The sequence below is a fragment of the Cavia porcellus genome, unplaced genomic scaffold (genome assembly GCF_034190915.1).
Source record: "Cavia porcellus strain 051 isolate PalLab524CR breed Dunkin Hartley unplaced genomic scaffold, mCavPor4.1 scaffold_40, whole genome shotgun sequence".
Taxonomy (NCBI): domain Eukaryota; kingdom Metazoa; phylum Chordata; class Mammalia; order Rodentia; family Caviidae; genus Cavia; species Cavia porcellus.
Window position 1 is genome coordinate 9,669,971 of NW_026947523.1, and position 12,803 is coordinate 9,682,773.

A 12,803-nucleotide genomic window follows, 5' to 3' on the forward strand; every position below is an offset into this window, starting at 1 on the left:
AGAGATTCTCGGTGATGCCTCTTTTTTTTTTTTTTTGGTCTTTTTCCTTTTTATCGGTACCAGGGGTTGAACTCACGACTGCCTGCTGGGAAGGCAGGTGCTTATGCCACTGAGCTAAATCCGCAGCCCCCTGGTGACACCTCTTGATAAGGACCGGTGTCCCAGGCTCCACAGCAGGGCATTTGTCCTTGTAGTGGACCACAGGCGGAGGATGTTGTTGTCAGAATAACCAGTGGATGAAAGTCAGAACTGGCTGAAGGGCCTAGGAGGGACTTAATAAGATCTTGATTAGCTAAATCAGCTAATTTTTCCTCAGAAATCTAAAGGATAAGAGGAAGAGGTCTCCCATACAAAGCCTCAAAAGGAGAAATACCAGTGACATAGAGGGTACATTGTGCACACAAAAGAGCAAAAGGAAGGAGACTCACCCAGTTTAAGTCCAGGCTTCTCCATTTTTGTAACGTCTATTTCTCAATGTTCTCTAGGCATAGTCCCATGTAGCGAGTGGTTTCTATTTGTTGCAGTTGTTTTGGGTTCACTAATTGGCACTTAAGGCATTTGAGGCTCACAGACTGGGAAAGCTTTGATATTAGCTCCCAGATGCAAGTCTTTTCAAGTGCAAATAGGCTCTGACAAAGTAGGTGGGGTGAGCAGTGATGTCAGGGCTATCTCAGTCCCCAATGATTTTGTGGCTGCCTTTTGGGTGTCTGCCAATTTTTTTTTTTTTTTTTTTTTTTTGTATAACAAGGCCATCTCTTGCCCAGTGGGCTCTACAGCAGATAATAGCCACTCTCCTTGGCATCCAGATGGCAGCCAACAAGTCCAAAATTTGGGGAATTTTTAATCTTTTGGCCCCAGAAGTCAATAAACACCATTCTTGATAAATGGCCCCATGAACATGGGAAGTACCAAATGCATACTTTGACAACTTGAGGCCTCAGTGAGGACAATGAGTTCAGCCTGTTGGGCCAATGTTCCTGGCTCCAGGGTTTGTTCCCATAGAATCTGAGAGTCTGTGGTAACGGCAGCTCCCTCGACCCGCTTACCTTGGTAGATGTAACTGCTTCCATCAGAGAAATAAAAGGAACTCTGAATGGTGGCTCATCTGTCAAGTCTGGTCCCCAATACCATCATAGAGAGGCAAGGAGGGGCATCATCAGGCAGAGTAGCAGGGTTTGAAGCCACTGTTCCCTTGAAACTGATGGTAGTCAGATCTAGAAGTAATGCCTGGCATGTATATTTAAGTGTATAAGATAGAAAATGATATCACAGAGTTTTATTGGATCATTGAACAGAACTGTTTGCAGTATCATTGTTGGAATGTCCACTCTACAAGCTTTAATTTTGTGACTTGAACAATTATTTTTAAGATGGCAATATGTAATCCATTAACTAGTGATTTCCTACTGTTCATTTTTTTTCTTCTGTAAATCTGTATAACTTGTACCCTTTTGCTTTTTTTTTCTTTTCTCCTTAAATAAAAAAAAAATTTCAAAAAAAAAAAAAAATAGAAGTAATGCCTGATAATGCATGACTTGGGAGTTGGGCACCATCGGTCTGGTGGAGCCTTGATGAGAGACTCCAGCGAATAGGAGGGGACAATTAAGAGTTTTTGTTCAAAAGTCAATTTTTAAGCCTCCTTTACCAGGAGGGTCACGGAGGAAATCACCCTCAGACGTGGTGGCCATCCGGCTGCCACATAATCAAGTCTCTTGGAAAGATAGGCAACAGGCCTCTGCCAGGGTCCCAAACTCTGGGTCAGTCCTATGGCTGTTAGAAATTCTCACACTTGCTTTTTAGTCATAGGGACTGGCATCTGCTGGATGGCTTGCATCTGTTGGGAGGAAAGAGTCTTATTTTTTTATGGAGAGTCCAACAACCAATGTAGTCTTTGTGCTCAGCAGAAACCTCTTAAGCTTGGTCTTTAGGGTCCTCTTGGTTGTCAAATATCTTTTAAGCAACCTGTAATAACTGATGAAAGGGCATTCTGTCAAATCTCTCAAACTTTTGCAATTTTTGTCTAATGTCTGGGGCTGACTGAGTTACAAAGGCAATATTAATTGCCCTTGCATTTTTAGGTGCTACCGGTATATAAATGTGATAGGCCTTTGCAATCTTTTCAGAAAACCCTGAGGGAGACTTACTAGCCAATTGCCTCACCTCTGCTATCTTGGGCAAATTGGTGGGTTTTCTGTGGTGCCCTAATGGCTACTGAGAACAACTGGTGGTACTGATCAGGAATCTCCTTACCTCTGGTTATCCAGTTGGGGTAAGGCAAAAGGAAAACATGGTTCTGGCATTCTGGATCAGAGGGTGGGTTTCATCTGGATGGCACACCGCTTTTTTGTCCCAGGGTGCCACATGGCAGGCCATTGTTTATATACTTAACAAAAAAGGGCTTTTTCATAGGTAACAAAAGTAAAATTGTGCCACATAATCTCCCAGATGTCTACAGCATATGCAAGAACTTGTATTTTATCTCTATAGTCACCAATCACATTAGGCATAATAGTTACTTCTTTAAATTTAGATCAGCTTTTTGCAGTATAAGACAAATTGTTCCTTTTTCTCTTTTTTTCCCCAGCAATCAAAATCTCAACTCTGTCTTTACAATCCATAGCATTCCTGGAAATTTCCCTCCCTGAAACTCACAGTATTGCAAATTATCCGGTTGGGCTCTTTGCTTTTGATAGCCATGCCACAGAAAGCATTTTAAGACAAAACCATTTTTTTTTAACTTATTACTAGTCAATTACTTTTTCTCTTGATTTTTAGACAACATTAAAACCTTTAATAAAATCCTTGAAATGACTTTCTTTTAGTAATCTAAAATATATTTAATCATTTTATGTCTTTTTACCACATTAAAATGCTACATTTTAAAAATTATAACTTTTTTAGGGGCTGGGGATTTAGCTCAGCGGCATAAGCGCCTGCCTTGTAAGCAGGCAGTCATGAGTTCGATCCCCGGTACTGATAAAAAGGAAAAAGACAAAAAAAAAAAATTATAACTTTTTTAACTGGCCCAATTACAGTATGACCTGGTTTTTACTTGGTAAAGTTAATATGATTTTCAAAAACCATAAATATACATATATATGTGCACATATATTCACATTTTAACCAGAAAGAAAAATGCTTTTTAAAGGCATGCCAAGATTGCAAGTAATCAATTGAGGACTAAAACATTAAATAAGGCACCATAAAAGACAAAACCAACATTAAAGACACAAACGAAGGTTTTTCTGTACCCAGTTTGGCGAACTAAAGGAACAGAAGTGGGCCCCAACACCCCACACGGGCCTAGGCCACACACACGGGCCTAAGCCCTACACACGGGCCTAGGACACACACATGGGGTCCGGTGCAGAAGGAGCACTGACTTGTTTGCAGTCACTGCGTGCATGCAAGTTACAAACAGACAAAAACCCCCACACAGGCCAAAGCCCAAAGTTACAAATGGGCCCCAAAAGCCCTAAATTACAAAAAAGTTCCCCGGAAATTGTCTCTTTTATCTGCAGTTACAAATATGTGCACTCAGATTACAAACAGGCAAAAAACAAAACAAAACAAAACCAAATACTTACAGATGTTTAGCCGATTGATCAGTGAAAAAATAATTTCGGGGGGTCCCCCAGTAATCCCAGATGAGCCCCAAAATCATGTAATCTCCAAACAAGCCTTCAAACTTGAGTTCAAAAAATGGGGCAAGAACATATTTTTAAAAAGTAGCGCTGATTTATTTTATCCTGGGCCCAGCGACACAGTGCAGTTGGAGTGTGCAAAAGCTGTGTGTCCCCCTCAAAGCTTGCAGCCTTTATGTACATATCACAGTTTACAAAGTAAGAGGTTATGGACATGGATCAGGAAATATGCTAATGAGGAAGACCTTTGTTTCCCTTAGCAGAGAACAGAGAAGTCTAGCAGTAATTAACAATCTTTTGTCAGCTTATTTTAGCACCACATCTGTTATTTGTAGAGGGCAACAATGGTTAACATATCAGTTAGGTTAAGTTCCCAGGGATTTAAAATTCTTTATAGAGGGGAGCATTGATTAACATATCAATTAGGTCACCCAGAGGGAAAAAAACCCGCATACAGAACAGTATGGCAGCCTTACAGGTACTTTGGTCATATAAACATAACGAAGCTGTTTTTGCTAGTGTACAACAGTGTGCATAAATTTCTCTGTCTTAAGCGTCTAGGTGCAAAATCACTGAGTCCCTGAGGAAGCAGAGCTTGTTTTACAGTGGTGCCTCAGTTCACAAACTGAATTCTTTCCAGGATTCTGGTCACAAACCGAATTGGATGAGAACTGAATCAAATTCAGTGGTTAGGGTCAAGGCGGACCTGATGGGGAAATATGATTTGGTTCTTGTCCAATTCAGTTTGCGCCCAGAATTGTGGAAAGAAGTTTTTCAACTGAAGCATCACTGTACTTAGCGTCATGCCAGGTTCATCCATGCTGTTTGTTTCTTCCTTTTTTGTTTTGGTCATTTTGAAACAGGGTCTCACAATGCAGTTCAACAAGGCCTTGCACTCACTTGCGTTCACTTTGTAGCCTGGCTGGTCTCAACTTGCAACAATCCTCCTGCCTCAGCCTCCTGAGCGCTGGGATTATAGGTGTGCATCACTACGCCTGGCTTCGTCTCCTCCCTTTTTAAGGTTGATTCTGTACCCATTGCATGGATGGACTACTGTTATGTGTATCCATCCAGCCATCGGTGGACACGTGGGTCACTTCCCCCTTTGGGCTGTTGGGCATGATGCTGCCGTGAGCACAGGTGTGCAAATATCTGTTCATGTTGCTGCTTTCGCTTCCTGGTACCTTCTGTAGACTGGCTTCTGGTGCGTTCTGTTTGCTAATATTTTGTTTTGAAATTCATGGGTGAACTTTGACCTGATCTTTGTGGCTTCGGTTTTGAGGGTGTGTTTCCTCTTTCTCTTTTTTCTGGAGGAGTTAGCATAACAGTGACTTTATTTCTTCCTTGGATGTTTGGTGGGCCTTGGCAAGAAAGCTGGCTAGGCCTAGAGGTTGCTAAAGGGGAAGATTCTGATGATTTAATTAGTTTTTTAATGGTTGTGAGGCCTGGGTTTCTCAATGTCTTGAGTTAGTTTTAGTTATGTTTTTCTAGGACTGTGTCCTTTGGCCTAAATCCTCAAAGTTCCTGGCATAAATTTGTTCAAAGTGTTTTCTTCCTGTCATCGTAGGACCGCAGCAGCCTGTTATTCCCCAGCCCGGCCTCGCCTCCCATATCAGTGTAGCCGCAGGATTTGCAGGTGGATTAGCGGTTCAGAACATCGGCTGTGGCCATTTACTGACTGTTCTGCCTGCCTTCTGCCTCGCTGATTTGTATTTATCTCAGTCACGTTCTCACCGTTGAGACAAACCCCCGAGTCAGCACCAGGGGGAGGACTTTATTCTCACTCACGGTTTAGAAGTTCCAGTCCTCGTGTGCCTGGCAGCATGGTGGAGGGGTTTGGGCGGAGGAAAGCAGAGGAGAGGGGGCAGACGCCCCCACACCTCTCCTCCGTGAGGCTGCGGGGAACACACACACACACACAAACACACACACACCCGCAGACACAGCCTAGCCGCCTTCCTGTGTGCTTGTTTGTTTTAGGGTTCCCAGGGCCTTCACCCTGAGCTACTTCAGCCCTTTTTTTTTTTTTTTTTTTTTTTTTTTTTTTTTTTTTTTTTTGAGATAAGGTTTGTCTTATTTAGACTCTAAGTTGCCCGGGCTGGGCTCACACTTTGATGCCCCTGCTTCAGCTCTCAGAAGGCTGGAGCTGCAGGCTCGAAGCACCACCCAGCGCTAGTTCTTTTTTTGTTTCTTGAAATAAAACATTTTGCCCATTGGTTTTCTTTTTCTGATCTGTACGATGGATGTGAGTCATGTGTGTGTGTGTCTGTCTGTGTGTCTGTGTTTGTGTGTGCACTAGTTCCCCTTATCCACAGGGATAGGTTTTAGGACCTCAGGATGTCCGGAACTGTGGACAGTACCCAAGTCAGTCTAACAACAGCCAGGACAACAGCAGGATAGCCCGTCTGATAACCGCGACAGCGGCAGGTACCCTGGGAGGGAGCAGGACAGCTGGAGACTCATCTTGCTAGTCTGAGAGTAGCACACAGCTTAAATCTTAGGAATTATTTACTTTAATATTCTTAGACTGTGGTTGACCACAGGCGACTGAAACCACAGAAAAAAAACTGCAGCCGGGGGCTTAGCTCAGTGGCACAAACACCTCCTGGGTCCCAAGTTCAGTCCCCAGTACCAAAAACAGTACAGACTGCGGCCGCGTCTGTATAGTACATTTAATTCTGAACATTTCCTATCAACACAGCTTTGGTTATATGCTGTGTGTGTATTTATTGCCATTGAGTTCAAAAGATTTTCTAATTTTCATTATACTTTACTTTTGTAACCATAGAATATTAAAAATGCATTTTTCAATTTCTAAGTGGAGTACATTTACTGTTTATCTTGTTGTTGATTTCTGTCTCAGAGAACATGATTTGGACTTTTACCACTTGGGCCAGGGATGCGCCTGCCTGGCAAACGTGGGGTCCTGAGTTCGATTGCCAGAACAAAAAAACCAAAAAACCAAAACCTGTCAAGACCAGATTTGTGGCCCTTTTCAACTTTTTTTTTTTTTGTCTTTTTCTTATCAGTACCAGGGATTGAACTCATGACCACACACCTGCAAAGCAGACACTCTTGCCGCTGAGCTAAATCCCCAGCCCCTCAACTGGTTTTTGTAAATACTTAATTTAAAAGCATACGGATGCTGCCTTTGCTGAGTGCTGGGTTCTGGGTGTGGCTGGTAAGCCACATTGGCAAGGAATGTTATTTCAAACTTCCAAACCTTCCATATTCTGACTGATTTTATTCATTTCTTCTATTGGTTATTTTTAATTTTTTATGAAAAAATACTGTTTCATAGGAAAGTAAGAGAATAACAGTAGTCTTTACACCGTGTATCCTTCTCTTCACAGTAGTGAGAACGTACCACAAAAACAGATAGAAAAAGATTTTTCTGTCCATTACTGAGGCTGACAGTGTGGGGATTTTGTTGCTTTTTTTTTTTTTTGCTGTTTTGTCACCTTTTACTATTAATTTTTGATGCATCCTTCTGGGGTTGGATTTTATTACTATGAAGCGTCCTCGTATTCTGAGGAAGGCTTGGAGCCTGACAGTTCCTTCCGTCTGTCCTGGCGTAGTCACACAGGTTCGCCTCTGTGTCCACCCTTTAGTCGGCCTCCTAAGTGGTTGTGTCTTAGATGTGGGTCCCGTGAAGAGCCCATAGCTGGACTTGTTCTTGGTCTGAACCTTTCCCCTTTACTCTGTTCTTCTCTGGGCCATTGAACCACTCACAGCTTCTTAATACACAGTAACAAATTTACTGAAATCAATTCAGTTAGGCCTGACTTAGCTGGATGGAGGACATGGCCAGACTGGGTTTGACCTAGAGTACGTGTCGGCCCTTTTTAAGTTTGGGTTGACAGATGCTGTCCTATTTTGCTGTGGCTTTTTCTTTTCCTCTTTTTCTTTCTGGCCTTGTTTTGGACTCACTGAGTACGTTTTATTATTACATTGTGCCGTACCCCTCATAGTTTAAAGGTACGCACTCCGGTCCGTGTGGGTCTTTTTAGTGTGTGCTAAACTCCATGTGTACGGGTGTGTGCGCTGTGCTGCTGGGAATGACCCCAGGGCCTGGTGCATGCTGGGCAAGCTCTGCCACTGAGCGCCACCCCAGCCCACATGCTCAACTCTAAAAAGCCTGCGTTTAGTTGACAGCCTTATCCTGTTCTCAGATAATCAAGCACTAAATTAAAACATCTAGCCTTATGCCTTCTTCCATCCTATCAGTAACTGTTTTTTGTATTTTAAACCTGCCTTGTTTTTGTAAGCCCCGTAGACATTATATTGTTTCATCTGCTACTTACTTAGATGCACCTGGTAGGATCCGCTGTGATAGTAACAGGTTTGCAGCATTTACCTATGCCCCTGGTAGAAGTGCCCCACCACTGCCACTTTCAAGCAACCAACAACTTAACAACCAGCCAGCAGGTTCTTAGAAGCTGGTACAAGCTGACTCCTTGGTGTATGTGCGTGAAGCAAAGAAGTCACACACATGTGTGTTTATTTTGGTAGTTTTTGTTTGGGGGGTGGTACTGGAAATGGAACTCAGGACTTCACACTTGCCAGGAGGCGCTGCATCACTGAGCTGAATCCCCTGCTCCGGGTATGTCTGTTTTGAAACAAGATCCCCGTGTGCCTGAGTTGGCCTCAGACTCAGCTCCCCCCCCCCCTTTTTTTTTCTTCCATGGAGTTTTTAGTTGTGTTTTTTTTTTCTTTTTTTGAGACAGGGTCTCACTACATCACCCAGGCTGGCCTTGAACTCACAGTGATCCTCCTACCTAGCCTCCTGATTGCCAGTATTACAAGCCTTTTTTTAAAAAAAAGATTATATAACAGATAACTCCACGTTACTCTGAACTCCCTGTCAGCATAATTTTGATTGGCTGCAAAACATGTCATTGTTTACCCCTTCTGTTGTCTCCCTAGATTTTTCACAGTCATAAATGACACTGTGGTGAATGGCCTTAGACAATGGTTTTCGTTTTATTTACCATTAATCAGAGATGGAGTTCTCAGATCCAGGAGCCAGGCAGTTGGGAGGATCTTGATACATGCCAGCTCCCGAGGGGCCGCGCCAGCAGTGATTAGGGCGCCTGTCTCTCAAGATAAGTGGGAGTTTCTTTACTAGGCTGGCAACTCAAATGGCAGAAGATGGGAGACGTAGACATCACGTAGACAGAAACTCCTCCCGTCCTGCCTGGAGCTGCAGCCACCCAGCAGTCCCCGTCCCCAGTGCCAGCTCACTGTCGCTTGTGCCACCTCAGGCCCTTTTAGGGCGCTGACCTACGTGTGGCCTGGTGAATACAGGGTCCCAAACCCCACTCATCTGCGTCTTATTCCCACCCCACTGGCACACTAAGTACTGCCAGACCTGGGTCGCGTGTGGGCAGGGCAGGCAGCCGCAGACCACTAGACTGTCTGCCGGTGGATATTGTGGCTGCTACCAGTGATTTGCCTCAGCAGCACGTGCTACTGAGTCCCCACAAGGGACCAAGGGAGCCCTGGAGCAGGGAACCCCGCCAGCCTGAGAGTGAAGTTTGTGACACAGCCTGAGCTAGGCCAAGTGCTTTCCACGCTGCCACCCCCAGCACTGCAGGGGTTAGGGCTCCGGGGCGTGGGGACAAGAGTGCTGGGCAAGGGGATGATGGCCGGGCGGGCAGAACAGCTGCCCTCCTTTCTTGTTCGTCCCCAGGGTGATGCTGACCGGGACACTATGTGACCGACAACCTGCCGAGCTTCACCTCTTCCGGAATTATGAAGCTCCAGAGGCCGTCCGGGAGCCGCGATACAGCCAGAACGTTAGCCTGAGGCCTCCAGCTCAGCCCTCAGGTGAAAACCGAGTTCCGCGCCGCTGTGGGAAGCAGCTGGCCTGGCTGCTGTGGGCAGTGGGTGGGAGTTGCAGGCTTGAGCCTTGGCCCTCCCTTTCTGATGGCTGAGGACCACCTTGTTAAAGGATTGAAAGTCTGAGCCCAGCCTGGGCAACTTAGCACCTTAGTGAAATATTAACTCAAAAGAAAAAAGCACACAGGGGATAGAGCTCAGTGTGAAAGCCCTGAGTTCAAATCCCAGTACTGGAAAAAAAAAGTTCCCAGACCTCCTCTCTTCTTGCGCTGGCCCTCAGTGCCTGGGATCTGAAGTGCAAGGTCTTATGCCAGTCCCTTGTGCCACTGGGCCACCTTCTCCCCCAACTTCAGAGCAGCTGGTATGGCAGGCGGCCCGGAGCAGCGGGGCAGCCCCCACCTACTTCCGGCCCAGTGGGCGCTTCCTGGATGGCGGGCTGCTGGCCAACAACCCCACACTGGACGCCATGACCGAAATCCATGAGTACAACCAGGACCTGATCCGCAAGGTGAGAGCCGCGCCAGGCGGGGAGCCGGGTGTGTGCATGTGCTGCAGCCAGGCACCCGCTGTGCCCCCTCGATCTGAACAGGCGCTGAGAGGGAGTCCAGGCCCCATCTGCACTGCATGACAGAGCACTCTGGGATGGCTCACAGCACCTGCGGACAGTGGGGAGCGCAGCCCACATGCCCATATGTGCTGCTCTGCCCAGGAGGGGACACATGCTTGCCCAGAGTCTGCTCTGGCAGGGACACAGTCTCTTAGTGTCCCCAGGAGCTGTGCAGGACTGGGGGGGTCTTTGCCCCGAGGCTTGCCCGAGGCCCTTGGGGACAGGGTGGCACAGAGTCAGTAGCCCCCTGCCAGGGGAGGCAACCTGCCTGGTCCTTCAGTTCAGCTGCCAAGTGGGGACAGGGACAGTGCCACCCTGGGCACTGTGAGGACTGGCAGCCATGGCTGGGAAGTGCCAGCAGGTGGGCGTCCTGAAGGCTTCAGACCGAAGTCTGTTCCTGTGAAGTCCTGTTAAGGATGAAGAGCTGGGTCCCAGAGTGGATCACCTTTCAGGTTACCAGGGTCACCCAGCAGGTCCATGCAGAGTTGTTTTGAACAGGTGCCGAGTGGCACCCTGGATCCTGGGTTCAGGTCTCTACCCTCACCGCCCATGATGTGGTCTGACCCAGCCGGCTTGGAGTCCTAGTTGTGTGGCAGGCGGTCACACCCTTTCTGAGGGTTAATGAGATAATGTTGGGAGCACCTGTAAACACCTGTCCACAGCAGAGACCAAGGAATTGTCCCTCCCTCCCTCCCTCGGCCTGACCTTGAAGCCTGCCGCAGCCTGCGGCCTGTGGGCTGGCAGGCGCACACTCAGCCAGTGGGGTGAGGCCTTGTTGGTACACACAGGGCTTTCCTAGGAGATGGGGTGACACCGTGGCAGCCCTTGTGAAAGGGGGTTAGGTTGCTGCTAGGGCACCAGACCCCACCTGCAGGCCCTGGCCACGAATGGTGTCTAGGTGTACCCAGGTGTGTTCTGGTCCTCTGGCCTCTTCTCCTCCGTGGTACCCCCAGCATCCAGCCCTCACTTCTCTCGGACGCCCCTGGGTGCACCCACCCACGGCAGGTCCCCTGCAGCTATTTCTGTCCTCCTCCCCACAGGGTCAGGGCAACAAGGTGAAGAAGCTCTCCATCGTGGTCTCTCTGGGGACAGGGCAGTGTCCTCAGGTGCCTGTGACCTGTGTGGACATCTTCCGCCCCAGCAACCCCTGGGAACTGGCCAAGACTGTTTTTGGGGCCAAGGAGCTGGGCAAGATGGTGGTAGACTGTGTGAGTCTGGGCCCTACCGCAGCCTGCTTCCTTGGGGTCTACAGCCAGGCTGAGCCTCCGGCCTCTCCTGGGGCTGAGTCTGGATCTGCCTGGTCTCCTTAGCCAGCTGCAGGGGTCAGTCCCAAGGGCAGCATCTCAGCAACGCCCCAGCCCCCTCCCGCCTCAGTGTGTGTTAAGTTCCCTCTTGGTGGGAAGTGAAGCCCTTTCTACGAAGAGCTTGGTGTGGAAGCACAGAATGTGCAGGGATAGAAGCTCCAGGGGCAGGGCCGGAGGTCCACTCCGCTACTGACCCACTGCCATTCGGTGACCCCAGACAGACTCTGTTGAGGCACACGTAAAACCCTTGCCCCTGACTGCACAGCTGGGCAGGTCCCCAAGGCTGAAGGTCCCCACTTCTGCTGATGGGCACTGGAGTCCAGGAATCTCCAGGGGCGGGGCTGCACAGGACTCTAGTGGGTTGGCGGCCAGGTGCTATGGGCTGGGCTCACTGAGGTTGCTTCTCCCTAGTGCACAGATCCTGACGGGCGGGCTGTGGACCGGGCCCGGGCCTGGTGCGAGATGGTGGGAATCCAGTACTTCAGGTGAGACAAGGACCCGGGCCACACCGCCACCCTGGCCTGCTGGGACCCCCAGATCCCCAGCCCTCTGCATGGACCTCCCCTTCCCAGAGAGCCACGGATGACCCCACCCGATGACCCCTTCTCTCCTGTCTGGACAGGATGAACCCCCCACTGGGGACAGATGTCATGCTTGATGAGGTCAATGACTCAGTGCTGGTCAATGCACTCTGGGAGACCGAGGTCTACATCTACCAGCACCGAGAGCAGTTTCAGAAGCTGGTCCAGCTGCTGCTCTCGCCTTGAGCTCCCTTCCCTGCGGCGAGGCCACTGCCACCAGCAGGCAGAGCCAGGGCCAGGCAGCCCCATGTCCCCAGGCCCACGAGGCCCCGTGGCCGCACACCTTCCACCTAAGGCTGGTCTGTCCCTCTCACCTTCCGTCACAGCCAGCTGCGGGCTCAGAGTCCACACCCCTGTCCCAGACTGAGGGACACATGTCTTAACCAGTGGCCCTGCGCCCCTCAGCTACAACACTACAGGCCCAGAGTGCCCTGCAGCCCCCAGACCTTCAGGGGAAAGCCAGGCTGGGAGCGGGGTGCCCCATTCGACTTTGCTCCTCTGTGCATCTGGTCATCCCACCCCGGAGCTGCCCCACCCTGAGTCCTCCCTGCTCTCAAAGGTCACCCCTGCGAGCTCACTTAATCATCTCTAGAGAAGTGTTTGAGTGGGAGGGGATGGGGGCCCCAAAACTGTGAAATAAATGGTTTGGACTCCAGTCTGCCCGTGTTGTGTGCATCAAGACTTCACTGGTTGGTGGGGCAGGGACACCTTCTCTCCTCCAGGTCTGCAGAACAGGCCAGTGGGGTGTCCAGAGGCAGCGGCAGGTCCACCTGCCCCTGACAGGCCCATGGGAGTGGAGGACATCTCATCTGAGAGTTGGGGTGAC

At 48.7% G+C, this 12,803-nt stretch overlaps 1 protein-coding gene across 10 annotated transcripts in view; it reads left to right on the top strand.

The window, feature by feature from the left end:
• Positions 1-12,632, top strand: part of Pla2g6 (phospholipase A2 group VI) — a 49,208-nt gene extending 36,576 nt beyond the window's left edge. For 6 of the 10 annotated variants that reach the window (XM_023565330.2, XM_063243734.1, XM_063243739.1 and 3 more), the window contains 5 exons: positions 9,310-9,473; positions 9,839-9,993; positions 11,133-11,300; positions 11,808-11,881; positions 12,019-12,632. In XM_023565330.2, coding sequence (XP_023421098.1) covers positions 9,310-9,473; positions 9,839-9,993; positions 11,133-11,300; positions 11,808-11,881; positions 12,019-12,163 — 706 coding nt within the window. In that variant the 3' untranslated portion in view covers positions 12,164-12,632. Of the gene's footprint in view, positions 1-9,309; positions 9,474-9,838; positions 9,994-11,132; positions 11,301-11,807; positions 11,882-12,018 lie in introns of those variants that run through there. The other 4 variants (XM_063243738.1, XM_063243740.1, XM_063243741.1 and 1 more) reach the window with 3 other exon arrangements.
• The last annotated feature ends 171 nt before the right edge of the window (positions 12,633-12,803 follow it).